Source organism: Nyctibius grandis, chromosome 1 (genome assembly GCF_013368605.1).
Source record: "Nyctibius grandis isolate bNycGra1 chromosome 1, bNycGra1.pri, whole genome shotgun sequence".
NCBI lineage: Eukaryota > Metazoa > Chordata > Aves > Nyctibiiformes > Nyctibiidae > Nyctibius > Nyctibius grandis.
The window spans coordinates 59,964,720-59,982,019 of record NC_090658.1 but is presented as its reverse complement, the minus strand read 5'-3'; the positions used below and the strand labels follow the sequence as shown (position 1 = coordinate 59,982,019).

General features: G+C 40.9%; 1 protein-coding gene across 1 annotated transcript in view; it reads left to right on the top strand.

The window, feature by feature from the left end:
- The window catches only part of NOX3 (NADPH oxidase 3), a 48,579-nt gene extending 36,095 nt beyond the window's left edge, over positions 1-12,484 (top strand). The window contains exons 11-13 of the mRNA XM_068406513.1: positions 6,532-6,678; positions 10,637-10,761; positions 12,358-12,484. Of these exons, the coding sequence (XP_068262614.1) occupies positions 6,532-6,678; positions 10,637-10,761; positions 12,358-12,484 (399 nt within the window). The remainder of the gene's footprint in view (positions 1-6,531; positions 6,679-10,636; positions 10,762-12,357) is intronic.
- The last annotated feature ends 4,816 nt before the right edge of the window (positions 12,485-17,300 follow it).

Genomic DNA, 17,300 nt, shown 5'->3' with positions numbered 1-17,300 from the left:
ATTCTCTTCCCTATCCATCATGGCAAGTGGTAGCTTGTGGACCTTACAGCTTCTTTTAGATCATTTTCCAATGTAAAAGCTGAATCGGGAACTGTTCAACATTTCACATTTAAGGACAAATGTTGAAATTGCATTGGAGTGGACAGATCTCTGAGAGGGTCAGTACATATGGAGTTGATTGCAGGACCAAGGGGCTGATCTTTTCAAGTGAGAGACTGTTAAAACTGGCATCTTAATGACAAGCTGCCACTGAAAAAGCATCTGGGATTTTAGTAACTGAGGAGTTGAGGACGGGATCAAATTGCCAGGGGGGATCTTTGAGGCAGAAAAAGCACTGAGAAGGGAGGGAAATAGAAATGAAAATATGTGCTACATGTGAAAAGCAGTGTATTTGCAAACACTATGATTGTACCAGAATGATCTTTTCCACTGGAAGGAGAGCTATATATAAATGTATACATGTTATATATGTATATTATGTATATTCTATATGTATACAAGTAAAACTATTATTATTGTCATTGCTGTTGTTATCTTAAGGGGAAAAGAACAGAATTTAACTATGCATCAGGAGTGTAGTATACCTTAAGGTGTTCATCCATGGCTTAGGGAGAATCTTGGGTAAGTGTGCCTGCAAAGATAAATGCATGGTGCATTCTGCCATGGTTTTCTGATATAGAGTTCATTTTTTCTGAATTCCTACGAAATACAAAAGTAACATGATTTCTGTATGTCCTTTCTCTATATCTTGGTTTCCTTATTGGTACAGTGGTAATAGTGATGCTTATTTTTCACAGGTATTATGAGGCTAAACTTCATCGGTGCTTGTTAAATATTTTGAAAGCCTGCATGAAAGGTCCTGGGGAAGTTCACAGCACTACCTAAAAAATTTAGCAGTCATCTTGGTGAGAACAATTAATCTTAGGGTAGCTCCACATTTTTTTTCCATTGGTTAAAAGCTTCCACTTGTGGTATAATTACAAATAATTTAATCTTCCTCAAAGTATTCAGCACTCTCTTTCTGCCATGATGAGTACCATAGAAATGTCTATTAAGGAAATAAATAAGAGGTTTTTCTTTTTTTTAACAGCTTCATTTTGATTTGAGTACAGCTATCATTACACTTATTGAACTAATATTTCTTAGTGTTGCCCACATACGGTTGAGATATAAATAATCATAGCTTCTATAATGTCTGCAGCTGTATAATTTAAAAAACGCAGCAAATCAAAGGAGTATACATTTATCTAATTGATTCTTCACAATTAAATAGCCTTAGAGCCTTCATTTCCCTATAATTTTTTGTGATGAGGAAGGGCACTACTACTAGTCATGGCTGGAAAGTTTCTACTGGTTTTAGTTATGCATAAAATGAGCTTTTTTCCCCATTGGTGGTCTCATTTTTCAGATGAACTGCTGCTGAAATTGATAAAATTGTACTGATCCATCAGATGCTAATATTAGCAAACATCCACTTTCTCTTTTACCCTATATAAGGACATAATAAAGGTCCTACTAAGTGTCACCAAAGATCCATCTAGGCCAATATCCTGCCTCCAACAGTGGCTCTTCATGAACGCCTAAGGAAAAGTATAAAGACCAGAAAATCACATGGTGATAAGTCTTCAGTGGACACTTTCTCGCCTTTGAGCACCTTGCAGTTCAGTAATGTCTTGACACAAGATCTGCATCTCTGTGTTTAATATCCCTTAGTAGATTTTTCTTCCATGACTTTGCCTAGTTGCTTTTTGAACCCATGTAGGTCTTAGACAGCCACAGCATGTTGTGGCAGTGAGTTCAGCTACATATTGTGAGGAAACCAAAAACAATCTCTTCTATTTGCTTTGAGACCGACTGTCCCTGCCTAAGATAACCTTCTGCTTCAAGCTCTACCTCAGCCCACAGCCTTCTCCACTAAATATCTTCTTCTGAAGACTTAAAAACCTGGGCTCTTTTTGCTGTCAAACGTAACCATCTTTCTGAGCTGTGTTTGAGAACAGTTTAGGCCTCTTGCTTCAAATTTAGGGGTATGAATTCAAGTCTAGTCCTGCATTTATATGAAACGCTGCTTGCTGCCAACCTAGCTCTAAGTCAGTGCCTCATGGAGGCTGCCAAACCCCCATTCCCGGGCTGCAGGCACTGCTGTGCCTTCGCTGTAGTGGCCCACTGGATTAATTAATTAGGCAGAGGAAGATCTCTGATCTTTTTTGGTACACTACAGCCCACGGGTGGTGTGGTGTAGTATACTCAGGATCAGGAAGGACTGTGGTTTTGCAGGGAAGTGCCCAGCTGTAAGTGTAAGAGGGTTTTGCAGGGGCTGGTCATGTCTAAGAGGAAGCAGCAAGAGTCAGGGATGAAAGTGCCTCCTCAGACATCTCTTGCTTCATCACCTTTTATACCCCTTTGGCGAAAAGCTGGCTTTGCCCAGAGCTGCAGCTCTACCTCAGGGAGTAGGGAGAATCAGACAGACGGTCATCAACAGATAATTATTAACGACGTTCCACATGATGGAAGCTGATTTACAAAGTATGCTCTTACAAAGTATGCTCTTTCACCTTACAGGAAAGAGGTATCGGAGCTCTTGCTCTTGTCTGTTGTACAAAATTCAGGATGTGGGAATCTGAATGATAAATATGCATTCATTGCAAGGGAGCAGAGTATTACAGAAATAAGCAACTACTCAAAACCCTGCATTACAGGTCTGATTAATAGCAATACTGCATCTAACTTAATTTGCAAAAAGAGCACTTGGAAAATATAAGACAGTTTACCTGGGCAAGCCATCAAGCTGATGAATATAGTTGATGGGGGTAGGGTGGGTGGAGACTAATGAAACAAATCTAAAACAGATTTTTAAGGGTCCTAAATAATTGCAGTCAGCTAATAGTATGAGTCTTACAAGAAAAAAATACAGGATTCAGAATAATTGTTTAATTGTAGAAATGCACTGATGCTGGCTTTATTCTACAGTTTTAATAAGGATTAATTTTATTGTGCGTTTATTGTCTTTTAATTATACATGTAATATGTTGTGCTATGTTATGGGCAGTCAGTGTAAAGAAAGGAACACTTCTTCGTAAACACTATTTATTTCAACATATTATACTAAAGTCTTCTTTGATCTAAGGGAAAAGAAGACCTTTTGCCCATAGGCCATCCTTCTTCACTATCTCTTTTCTTTCTAAGATTATAATCATGGCCAAAAATACTTCTTATAATGACAGTCTTTCTTCATTACCAAATGCTTTTCACCTCTAACGAGAAAATTAGAGGCAGTGCAACGGGTACCACTGCAGCGAAATCGCACCAGAGATTAGTTTAAGGAATTTCTGCAGCTTCAGAAAGCCACATTCTTTCTCAAGAGGACTGTGCCAGAGGCGGCTTGACCCAATTCGGTTGGACTGGCTGTTACTCTGACAGACAGGTCTGCAACCAGCTGAAAGCACTCCTTCAAGATCCATAGCCTGATATTCTGGAAACCAGTCTCCTGTTTCAAAGACCACATCATCTCAACCCATCAGCTAGCTTTTCTTCCTCCTTCCTTGAATGTGCTTGTGTCCCAGTCCTACCCACATGCTCCCAGTTGCTACCCCATGCACAATTCATTATTCATTTGGAAGCATATGCCTCCTCTCCACACACACATACTGAATATACATTTCCATAAAATGAACTGCTGAAAAGACTTGAGAAATAAGATGATCAAGTAGAGGTTGGGGGAAGAAATTTCTCACTACAAATCAACAGCCACGGTGTGACACAGACTGACAGCACTCAGTGGGCTGATTTTTGAGGTGCTGAGGATGTGGAACAAGCAAGGACTTCAGGATTCAGACACAAGAAACTACATAAAGGTTAAGGCTATAAATCATCTCTAGTTCCAGTAATTTAAAATAACACTGTTGTTGGTCACAAAAATGAAATGCTATAAAGTCAACGGGCTTGCTTTTTCCTCATAACCTATACCAGTGTAAATCATCAGCAACCCCCCCTGCAAAGCAATTAGGCTATATTTAAGGCAAAAGATTGAAACAGAAGGGGAAAAAGCAAACAGCCAAGATGGTTGGTACTAAAGTTCTGCAGACAGTCCTGTTTCTGGGATGTAAAAATACCCTACTTAACCCCGAATGCTTTATCTCTGTTTCCTGGGATCATACTTCATTTATATTTCTTATACAAACCACAGATGGTCCCTTACAGTACACACAGATCTAGGAAACATCTCAAATTACTGTTAGTCTCTTTCACCAAATCTCCAGTGAAGCATGGTGTTACCATATTTTTCTCCCACCACCTTGCCAGAAGTCTGACAACCTAATACACTAAATCTTTAGGAAATCTCTTTATAGCTTTCTGGTTTCTTCTCTGATTTTTCACTTCAGAAGTGTCTAATATGTGTCTTTATCTCATTGATCTGTGGAAAAGGCCTACAATTTCCAAATCACCAGAGGTCCCACAATTATTGCCTTGGGGACAGACCTTCCAGGTTACCTTTGATATTGAGTTATAATAACAGACAGAGGGGCTGGTAAGCACAAAGAGAGATGCGTTAGAGGAAATTAAGGGATTTTGCAACAAAATAAAAATTACAGTCACAATAAAACAAGTTTCAACCATCCCCTTGTTATAAGCTTATACATTGTCCTCCATGCCATTCCTTTTTCATCTGAAATTGTGTATTTTCAGGCTTCCTTCATGTTTGTGAATTATTTCTTTGGAGGCACTATAAAAATAATTACACTCAAAATTACATTGCCCACAGAGGCCCACTTGAGGTCTGGTGCCCTCTATTCAAAAGTAATAATGGATTGTGTGGCAAGAGCCATGGAATGCAAGTTATAAGAATTGCAGTCAGGTTTGTCTTATAATTGTGGTTCAGCCGGCCATCAAGGTAGTGTCTGGGCAGACACCCAGGGAACTTCAGACATTCATCCCCTGGGTGGTGCAGGAACTCCCAGTCTAGTCATCTACACAGCTGGACCAACTCAGGACAAGGGACTGAGCTGAAACCAGGGGATGGGCTGTACTCCCAATCCCCTTCACAGCACAGCATTGGTGGAGGAGATTTCCAGGTGGGAAATTTTGCCTGTCTTGAAGACTCCCTAAGGTAGCTCCTGCTCGGCCTAGGACAACTGTATCTCTCAGTGTGTTGACTAAGATCCTGAGAGGAATCTCACCAGTCCTGAGACTTTGCAGGCAGCTCCTGCTGCAAAATTAATTAAGTTGTACACAGATAAGACATTTGCAAATGGTCAGCAGAAACTGTTCCTGCAGAAGTGGTCACACAGGACAGTCTTTTATACATAGTTAATGAGTTAGAAGATGCTTTGTATGTAGTTAAGACAATAGATCACAATAGATCATGCACATGCTGGAGTGGTCACAACAGGCCCTGGGCCAGCTGGCTATAGGAACTGAGCAAAAAAATGGTTTTGGGAAGTCACACCTGATCCAGCTGAAGATGCCACAGCAAAGACTCTTGAAATAGAAACTCTCATCATCATATGGACAGTGACTAACCATCTTGTTTGAAATATTTTATTCCCTATGCAAGCATTAGCCTATGTCAAGATCCCATTAAATTAGCTGGTGTTTTTTTTTTTTAAACAAACTCTCTGCTCTGTTCATGACTGACTGCAGTGGAGGAGGAGTAGACAGAAATAAGCCATAGGAATGATTAAAGGATGGAAACTTAGCTTCTCAGTGACAGATCCCAGGAATGTTTGGTCTACCACAGAGAGGATTATAGGATGACTTGAACCCAGCCTCTAATTTCTACCTGGGGAACAAAACTTTAATAAAAGGCTCTCCAATCCAATAGACAACTAAAACAAGATCCAGCATATAGAAGATGAAGCTAGAGAAATCTGGATGAGAAAAAATGTAAATTTTTCATAGCGAGGTTTTCTACCAATAGAAAACTAATCATGGGATGGTGGTTCATTTTACCACTTTGGCAAGTTTAAAATTACAGTTTCATGTTTCTCTTGAAATTATATGCTCCAATTTAAACAAAAAATACATTAAAAAAGAAGTAGGGGTAATCTGTAGCCTGTTTTATACAGGGTATCTGACTTGAAGAACGTAACTGTATCTTTTGACCACATCAACTGTTAACCTATGGCATAAGGCTTTGAGAAACAGGAATTCCTTGCTTCAGTACTGAATGAAACTGAAATTCCATTTTAAACACAACTGAAAATAAATTCAGAATTTCAAAGAATAATCAAGTTATTTGCAAGAAATGCAGGGTTAGGTATAGTAAGTCAAAGTTGAGATGCACTGGCAGGGGGAGATGGGAAACTTGTACATTGCCTGTCTTCACTAGTACATTAATATATTCACTCAATGTTTAAGATGAAAATGAAATTTTTAAAAGATAGAATCTACATCATCAAAATTATGTGTAGTTATGTTTAAATCTACAGTGGATAAGAGTGACACACTATGTGGTTAATGAGTTGAGCTAATCATTAGGCAGTTTTATTGAAAATTTGCTTCTTGTTAAATCTCTCTACTTTTATCTGACAGGTTTATTTTTACTGGATTTGTCGAGACCCATCAGCATTTGAGTGGTTTGCTGATCTTCTGTCCCATTTGGAAACAAAAATGGCTGAAAAAGGGAAAAATTATTTTCTAAGTTATCATATATTTCTTACTGGCTGGGATGAAAGTCAGGTAATAATGAAACTCTTACGAGTCTGAGTTAATGTACCTTGCTTTTCCAGTATGGTAACATATGGAACAGGAACAGCTGAATAAATGATGGATGAAGCAGAGAGACAAAGAACTGTAAATATAAACACATCAAGCCGTCTGTTTCCATTTCACATTTAGGAAAACAGGAATGTAGAAATCAAGCCAGTGATCCTTCCAGTCCTGTATCTTGTCTTGGGCAGCGCTGATTACCAGGGGTCTCACAGAAAAGTGCAGAGAACCTTTCAGGAGCTTGTGAAGGGACACTTTGTCCACATCTTTGGAACAGTCTTTAAATAGATTCTGGCATTTTTGTACTGAAACATGGAAGGTTGTATAAAATGTGTGGGTTATGTTTACTCTTATTATCTACTATAATTTCTGTTGTTCACGTATATGTCCAGTGCACTTTTGAAATCTGCTGCACTTGGAACATCTTGGCAACAAATTCTATGGTCTAATTCACGTTGTTTGAAAAGACATTTTCTCTGATTGACTTTAAATTTGCCACCTCATAATTTCATTGGATCATCCCACCTCGAGGTACTTAATCCTTAGACTGGGTCCATTTTATTCAACTTTAGTCTTTACCTAGACCCACGAGTTGATTTTCTCTCTCTTTTTTTAAATGGATCACTCAGATCACACTGTGATCAGAGTTAGGCAGCTGCCAGAAAAACTCTCAGAGGAAAGTCTTTGCTCTACTGTTTTATTTCCTGCTGTCTCTGTTGAATGAAGGACTGTCTAGTAGAGATTGAAAAAAACAGATTTCATAGAGATTTTCCCTTCCTGCCTCTGCTGCCACAAAAAAAACCCATTGTTTCTTTCTGCTTTCCTTAGGGTTTCTGTCAAGTAATGAGCTATATGCATAAAGCTGTATTCAGAAAAATCTATTCCCATCGTGAAGTATATGGCAGTTATAGAAACTACCACTCTGCATTAGCAATATCACAGGGTACTGCCTAAAACCGGCTTTGAAAGAAGCTGTCGAGGAACCTAAAAAACCACATTTGCCCTCATCTCTCACCTGTCATCATCCCACTTCCCTCTTTGGCAAACATCAGGCCAGAAATCAGGTAGGGAGACAACTATTCTTGCTGGGATGTCTGACTCTCTTCACATGTGTGCCCTGCACTTTTCTGAAGTGCCTCCTTCTTCTCTTCAAACCCCATCATCCAGTCTCCTGTCAGCACTGCCTCGTTATCCTGTGCTGCTGGTTAGGTGACACAGGAGCATCCCTGAAGCTGTGCTGCCTCCCCACCTGCACTGGTACTGCTCTTGCTCCTGGAGCCCTCCAGCATCCCACCTCTAAACGGCTGTGGGGGAAGAGGAATGCTTTTCAGTGGCTGCTTCTCCTACTCCGATCAAGCTACTACTACTCTTTCAGGGAAGAGTGGCTAGAAAGCGGCCCGGCGGAAAGAGACCTGGGGGTGCTGATTGACAGCCAGCTAAACATGAGCCAGCAGTGTGCCCAGGTGGCCAAGAAGGCCAATGGCATCCTGGCCTCTATTAGGAATAGTGCAGCCAGCCGGTCTAGGGAAGTGATCGTCCCTCTGTACTCGGCACTGGTGAGGCCGCACCTTGAATACTGTGTCCAGTTCTGGGCCCCGCACTTCAAGAAAGATGTTGAGGTGTTGGAGAGAGTCCAGAGGAGGGCGACCAAGCTGGTGAAGGGTCTGGAGGGTCTGACCTACGAGGAATGGCTGAGGGAGCTGGCGTTGTTTAGCCTGGAGAAGAGGAGGCTCAGAGGTGACCTTATTGCAGTCTACAACTACCTGAAGGGAGGTTGTAGTGAAGTGGGAGTCAGCCTCTTCTCCTGGGCAACTAGCGATAGGACAAGAGGACATAGCCTCAAGCTTTGCCAGGGGAGGTTCAGGTTGGACATTAGGAAGAACTTCTTTTCAGAAAGGGTTATTAGACATTGGAATGGGCTGCCCAGGGAGGTGGTGGAGTCACCATCTCTGGATGTGTTTAAGAAAAGACTGGACACGGCACTTAGTGCTATGGTCTAGTTGACATGATGGTGTCAGGGCAATGGTTGGACTCGATGATCCCAGAGGTCTCTTCCAACCTGGTTGATTATGTGATTCTGTGATTCTGTGAAGCCCAGGGTACTGTGCTGGGTAACAGCTCCACCTTATTCAGACATCCACAAAGCTACCTCATCTTATAGGTCTTACTTTTCTTTAGTAAATTCCAGTTAATTACTCCTCAAAATTTGAGCTTCAGCACCAGTAATATTTGGATGATGCTTTACTTCACTTCTCCCTTAGCAAACAAGAAAACCAACATTCTCCCCATTCTCTCCCTGTCTCTCCATATAGATGACCAGTAGTTGGGTGAAGCTGAACCCAAGTAGGACGGGCAATTTACACCTTCTAGTGCACTTTCCACTACTGGCAGTTGTTAACTCCTCAGACATAATATTTGTTCAATGCTTCAAACTCTTTGTAGATTCCATGTTGGCAACAGATGGTCAAACAGATACGGCACATGTCTGCCTCTGCTTGGACAAGAAATCATGTTTCAGCCTATTGCTCCTTACAATGCCCCTGAGATTCCTAGGCAACTTTAACACTGTGAGCTATAGCAAGAGCTAACACCAAAAATCCTGGAAAAGTTCCACTTAATGTGAGCAGAAATTGCCCATCTGCTCAGTGGTACAATTTTGCTGCAAACAATTAAAAAAATCCTGCAGTTCCCTACCTCCCACTCCCACCAAACACTTAAAGTTCTCTCTTAGACTCTTCCAAGTCCTCCATGACTCTGGCCCAAACTAACAAGAAGAACCTTTTAGAAACATGATCTCTTGTGACAACTGTGCTTGACTAGAATAATTGAATTGTTAAGCGACACGGAAGACTCATTAGCATGAGAAACACACAATATTCCCAGGAAGTGGATCTAAATTTCAGCAACCAGTTCTGCAAGAGATGATAATGATGCCTAGCTCATGCTAGGGCCTGAACTAAATGCAAAGCCCATTTTTTAACTTAGGTCTCCTCTGGTAATCTCTTGACAGTGATAGTAATGATGATAGTCTGTAGTGAAAACATACGTATTACTCCTACATAATAGCAGCGCAATTAGGAGAGATGGTGGCTTTGTTTTTAAATGCACCTGGGAAGTACTCAGATAGCATGGTAATGCATGTAGCATAGGAGCTCAGAGACAGTAAATGACCATGAAAATCAGGATTTGTTTTCTTGGCACCAGGAGCTGTGCAGCTTGCTTAGTTCAGTGCTTCACCTGAGCTGATCTACTTTCTGCACCTGCCTCCACCTGAGCAGAAGAGTCAGAACACTCAGGGTTTTACCCCTACTGAGCTGGTACATCCACTGTCTTTTCCATCAGCAGCAGAAATTTCTGGACTTACTTAAGGTGCATGTAATTGCTAATATTTATTGTCAAACTCTGTTATAGTACACTGTCACTTCAGGATCTGCAATGATGGAAGTGTAGGGCAAGATATCCAAAGGCTGAGAAGAGGTTTAGGTAACTAAAAATCTAAAATCTGCTTGTAAAAGTGACTGAGGCACTTAGGCCCAGGCCAGTAAAGACAGGTATTTAATCCCAACTCCTTTCAAACATTCCATCTCAAGAAACTGAACTCCTTTGAGGTCTTGGACACTTTTGGAAGGGCTTTTTACAGTTCTAGTAATATTGTGAACTCTTGAGTGCTCCTCATCTCCCTCTCCTCTCCTCTCCTCTCCTCTCCTCTCCTCTCCTCTCCTCTCCTCTCCTCTCCTCTCCTCTCCTCTCCTCTCCTCTCCTCTCCTCTCCTCTCCTCTCCCTTCTTCTCCCATTTGATAATTATGCAGCTTTCTTTCCCTCATTAATACTTCCATCTTCCACAGCGAAGCATCATTATTGCTTTCTCCTCTTATTTGCGCTATATGTCGTTGACTCTAAAATTATTAGCTTGTAAATTTGCCTTTAGGCTACTCACATAGCTCTACATCATGATGACAAGATGGATGTAATTACTGGTTTGAGACAGAAGACCTGCTATGGAAGGCCAAACTGGGACAATGAGTTCAAGCAACTAGCCGAAAACCATCCTAGGTAAGGCAGGTTGGCTTCTAACCTTGTTAGGTAACTCTTCTCTCAGCATAAACAGCGGGAGAAGGCGAGGGCAAACCTTTCTAAATGACCCTTTTAAAATAATTTTATTTTTTTGCTGCGTGGAAAGAAGATTTATGCTTAATGAAGCTTTTAATGAAGAAATCTCGGAAAGAGAATGCCAATAAAATCTAATTTTTGGACAAGAAAATCTAATATTTAGAAGTATTTCAATATCCTGGCCTTTGTCCAGATATAATTGAAACACACAATCCAATTACTGTTCTGCACAAAGGACAAAGTAGCATTAATTTCCCTTGAAGATGGTTATTAAAGAGATAAACTGTGATTTTTTTCTTATGATGTCAAGGATATGTTTGTTCCCCTAACATATTTGGCTACTCTTGCAAGACTATGCTGTTCTGTTATTAGTTCATCTCTGCTGGCAAAGACAGTTCATTTGAACTTGGTGGATTCGCTAGTGGTCTGAGAAAAGCTTCTTTGTTCCTGAAAGCCTTTGAAGCAAGAATTTGAAACATTTTGTGTTCAGCAGTAGAAAATTCCAGAATCTTTGTGACTCTATGATTTCCAAACGTTTACCTGCTAACGCAAAATAAAGGCTTGCACTTGGGAGACAGAGATACAAAAAAGAAAAAGAAGAGAACTTTTTTTAAAGATGAAAAAGACCCAAGAAAAAGCTGAAAGGGAGGAGATCAAAGAGAGTACAGTAAGCTACAAGAATACCATAAAATTGCAAAAATAACAGTAATAGAGAAACCACTCGATGGAGGTCAAAATAAATACAATCAGGAAATACGAAGATTAAAACCAGAAAAAGGTCAAGAGTAGAAAATATGATTTTTGAAAGACCTTTTATAGGGATTATACTGCATAAACAAAGCTTTTAAACTTATAGTTGAAACATTACTTTTTGTTACTTTTGTTAAGTACAACTGAGAAAAATCTGGTTTTCTGGTGCTCAGGGAGGAAGATGGGCATTAGCTTTCTATACTGGATCTTTAAGGCACTTTGCAGCAAGTAACCAGGTTTCCAGCTCCCTGTAACTGACTTATGCGCTTATGAACACAATTGTTTGTTACATTGGTCACATTCTTATTTTATAAGAACTACCTATTTACAAATTTTGTTATTAAATCAGCCATTTAAAAATTGTCCATAGGCAGAAAAGTGTTAAGGGGGGGCGGGGGGGAAGAAAACTCAGAAGTAACTGAGAATTTTTTGTATTTTTTAGAAAAAAAAATTAACTCAGCTGGGGAAAAAGCACTGAAAATTTCCACCCAAGCAGAGTGTTTGCTTCTCTGATTAAAAAGAGCTATGAAGATCAAAATCAAAGAGCTACCATTTAAAACAGTTTGTGACCTCTAATATAGCAATCCAAATAAATAATGTAGTAAGACATAGCAAACACTAAAGTATTAAAATAATTATACTGTAATACTTTGTGACAGTAACACAAATTTTTTCAAATGTATTTCTCAAAAAGCCATTTCAAAAGATGGAAAGCTGGAGGCAGCCAAAAGGTACAGTTTATCCATTGACTCCGCTACTCTCATGTTTTTGTTGTTATTGTGATTACAGCAACAGTATTGGAGTATTCTTCTGTGGACCCAAGACTCTCTCTAAGATCCTTCAAAAGACAAGCAGCTCATATTCATCAGTTGACCCAAGAGGAGTTCAGTTTCACTATAACGAAGAAAGTTTCTAGGTTGTACTTCTTAATGATATAATAGGTATTACCAAATTGTGTATTTTTTCCTCACCTTCTCCTGTCCTGTACTCATTCTGCAGCATTCAGGCCAGATATTAGGAGCTGTAAATTGAAGTAGGTGCATTGACTTGAGTAGAAAAATGCCTTCCTATGCTAACTAAAATTTTGACCCCATCCTTAGCTTTTCCTTCAAAGAACTGAAGGGCTGATTCTCCATTGCTTACTTAATGATGCTGTGAATACATCGACATCTGTGTGAAAACAAGCACAAACCACTAACCTTTGAAGAAAAAGCATGAGTAAAACGGACATTTAGAACTGTACCTCACTGTTGTGTATGATCAAACTACTGTTGCAGGCAATACTCACATTCCTGCTGTTTAAATCCTGCCCAGACATTCAAAGCATTTTCCTTCCTGAAGTTCTGATTTTGCACTTATCGCCTCCCACTGCGCACACATCCTCATCCACATTGCCTTTTGTGCTGTAGCAATACTGTTTATATGCACACTGTCCAACAAATTCCTTTTGCCCTGCCAAACTATGCACCATTTAAACCTGCCATTTCCTCAGCCATGGTGGCTGTGCATGCCATAAGCTAATATGTTCTGAGGGTTAATATGTTAAGGAGACTCCAGAAATTTTTGCACTCAGCAAATGGATCTCCTGAGACAGGCAACTGAAATTGTGGAAAAACGTTTCAGGTGTCTTCTAAATGTCACATGGCTTCATGGGCACTGAAAAATGGGCCTTAAAAGATACAGAATCACAGATGTACGACAGAGTGGCTGAGGTGAGAAGGCACCCCTGGAGATCATCTACTTCGAACCTCTTGATCAGAGCTGATTCTGTGAAGACAGGAGCAACATTTGCATTCTTCCAGTCCTCAGGAACCTCCTCCCATCTCTATGACTGTTCAAAGATAATGAAGAATGGCCAGCTCCCTCAGCACTTGTGGGTGTATCCCATCAGTTCCCATGGACTTGTTTAAAAGGTCCCTAACCTGATCCTGCTTCACTGAGGGTAAGTCTGAATTGCTTCAGATTTTCCCACTTGCTTCAGAAGCCTGGGATCTCTGAAGGTCAGCCTTGCCTGTAAAGACTGAGGTGAAAAGGGTATTGAGTACCTCTACCTTCTCCATGGCCTTGGGCACCAGGTCCCCCACCTGGCAGCGGACCAGCATTTCCCTAGTCTTCCTTTTGCTATTCATGGATGCATAGCAGCCCTTCTTCTTGCCCTTCACTCCTCTCACCAGATTCAACTCCCAATGGGCTTTGGCTTTCCTGACCCCACCCTTGCACACTCAGTGTCTCTATATTCCTCCTGCATCACCTGTCCCTTCTTCCACCTCTTGTACACCTCCTTTTTTGCTTGAGTTTTGTTAGGAGGGATTTGTTCATCCATGCAGGCCTCCTACCACCTTTGCTTGACTTACTCCACAGCAAAAGTGGAGTCAAGGGAAGTTATCCTCCCCCTCTACACTGCCCTGGTGAGGCCACACTTGGAGTACTGTGTGCAGTTCTGGACCCCCCCACCCCCCCTGTCCAAGAAAGACAAGGAACTACTGAAGAGAGTCCAGTGGAGGGCTACAAAGATGATCAGAGGACTGGAGCATCTCTCTTATGAGGAGAGGCTGAGAGAGCTGGGTCTGTTTAGCCTGGAGAAGAGAAGTCTGAGGGGGGATCTTATCAATGCTTTCAAATACCTTAGGGGCGGGTGTCACGATGATGGGGCCAGACTCTTCTCAGTGGTACCCAGTGACAGGACAAGGGGCAATGGGCACAAACTGAAACATGGGAAGTTACATCTGAAAATGAGGAAAAACTTTACTTTGAGGGTGGTAGAGTGCTGGAACAGGCTGCCCAGGGAGGTTGTGGAGTCTCCTTCTCCGGAGATATTCAAAACGTGCCTGGACATGACCCTGTGCTTTGGCAGGGGGTTGGACTAGATGATCTCCAGAGGTCCCTTCCAATCCTAACCATTCCGCGATTCTGTGAAGAGGGAACATTTTTGAACTTGGAGGAGATGATTCTTGAAAATCATCCAGTTCTCCTGGACCCCTCTTCTCTCTAGGACCCTATTGAATGGGATCCTTCCAAGCATGGAACTCCTCCTGTGTCCTCCCCATGCCAGGTGTGTTAGCGTATAGGCACTTTGGAGAGGCATCCAGTCATGTGGGTTTTCCAGGAGAGGTGTTAGAGCTGTCCTATAGGTACTTGCTTCTTTGTGCAATTACCCTTGGAATGGGCTCTCTTCTGCCCTGTTTTGTTGATTGTGTTGTCTCTCCTGTTCACATCATCCCACACACTTTGCTTGTCGCCCCTGTCCACCACTTCCTCACTTGATTGTTAGTCATCCACTCCCTCCCCACCATTCTTAATTCAAAGCTCTTGTCACAGGCTGGCCAGCCTTTGCCTCACTGCAGTGGACCCCTTCTCTTTCTAACAATCCTCAACCCTTAGAGTGCGTCTCATGGTTGTAAAAGCCAGATCCCTGTTGTCAACACCAGCTGCAACCAGTTCTTGACTTACAGGATCCAGGCCCACCAAGTTCCCCATCATACCGAAAAGCCTTTTTTTTTTGGTTGGTTGGTCAATAATCTCTGCCAATGTTGTAGGAACTGTGTTTGCTTGCCATTTTGTCATATGTCAAGCTGACAGCCTCGAGAATGGTGTATGGGTGTAAAATACGCCCATACATACATCGGTGCTTAGCATTTTTAACAAAGTCTAATTCGTATCTGCATTTCTTGGTTTTAAATCTGCCTTGTAACTGATCCAGCCTTTCCTCATAGGTCACAGACTATATTACTTAGGCTAGTTATCTGTTCTCTGCTATACTCACATAGCACTAAGAGGTAGGTACAAAACAGTAAGTAATCTTTTCACCTCTGCAAACCTTCTCAGGCAGCTGCTGGGAGTCCTGAAACACAACTAAGACCAGCTACAGAGCTGCTGGAAACGCTGTTGTCTGACAGCTGTGTTTCAAGCAACCCATCCAGGGCCCACAGAGTGTTCCCTGGAGCCACATCTTCTAACATGCTGGGACTAATGTAAAGCTATGAATGCCATCTGTACAACCACTACGTTTTCTCCAAGAGAAGACTGTCTCCAACTGGCTAGGTCAGCCAGTCTTGCAGCACCTTGTATATCAAAGCAATGAAACAATGGCCTTCATGTAACCCAAATCATTACTCATCTTCTCATAGCTCTCAGTGGCACTAGAACTGCCATGGCTATAGGTCCTATTCCCTAAAGCAGTCCTTCCGTCACAGCTTTGTATTGCTCATCTTTGATATCTGAGTATATCATTGCCACCTTCCTAGACCTGATGTTGTCTTCCACCTTCAAGTATTATTTGTACTTAGCTTTGTGACTTTAGCACTGTTAAGAACGTGGAGCACAGGATAATTCCAGAATGAGGGAGAAACAAAATTTAATATATGGAAATGCTGTAACATTCACATAAGCTAGAAAAGTGAGAAAAATATTTCCCTATTCCCCAGCACAGCAAGTTAAAGAAAAACTATATTCAAGTTGGACTGAGGTGTAACAGAGTTCACTAGGATCACATAACACATTTACCCAGCCACACAATAAAAATGGGAGGTTGAAAACATACTGTGTATGTCAGTCTCAAATAAGACAAATGACAACATTATATATGTATACTTATACACACACACAAAAGTGCCCACTAGAGGGGACATAACTGTATAGACAAAAGAAACAGAATAATAAAAATTATGTCACAGAAGACTCCAATATTATTTTATACCTCTTCTATTAGGGGATACAGTGTGTGTGAACTGAGATTTTTCTACAAGATACAGCTGTATTATTATTAAGTTTAGGGCAATGTATCTTTGTTTTAAAAATGCTGAAGTTTTTTTAAATGCTTGCCTATGTGAAATGATTAATGCGGTGCATACTGTGTAGCAGTAGAGTGAGTAGAGAATTAGAGCCTCTGCCAGTTCACCTAGAGGCATTTATCTTTTTTTTTTTTCCCTGGTGCCCATGCTGAGCCTCAGGGTAAGCTGACACATTTTTTAATATAAATTAAGCTTCTTTTTTTTTATGTGTGTTGAAAATCTTGAAGGAAATGAGAAATGTGTGTAGGCACCAATACCAGCTGTCATTGCGTGAAAGAAAGAGGTGACAATTTCCTGCAGATTCTGAATGATTGTTTTAATGGGGTTGGATCGGAGGTAACAAGCACAAAGATATTGTGCTGCCAGAAAAACAGGATCTGTTCTCCCCCTAGCCTCATGCAACAAGATGTAACATTTAGCTTCTGGCTCAACATGGCATCTCTTCACTGCTTTGATTTATTCCCACTTTTGCAAATCACTGTGGTATGCTACAGGAGATGCATTTAGAGCCCTTGTTATAGTTCATTGAGTAGCACTGCTGTTATCACCACCAGAGGAGAATTTCACTTGTATCAAGACTGAGTGACCTAGAATAAAGGAAAAATAATAATAATAAAAAAAAAAGAAGTGGGGAGGTTTGTTGGACTAGGATGAAACTGCATTTAGGTTGAATGAAAATCCCTTTATTACAAATACAATTTAAATCAAAATGGGAACGAGGAAGATTTGGCTTCCTGCCTTGTTTTGAATAACACTGAGCACACAGCAGCTATGATAATGTGAGTGCATATGTAATGACTCTATTATTATGTTTATATATGGAAACATCATTCACTGTCAGGAAAAATGAAAGATATCTTCATGGATTTGTCTATTCAGCTTCTTCAGCAGGAAGTGTTCAGCACTGTGTAGGAAAATATTATTAAATAAACTATAGTCATA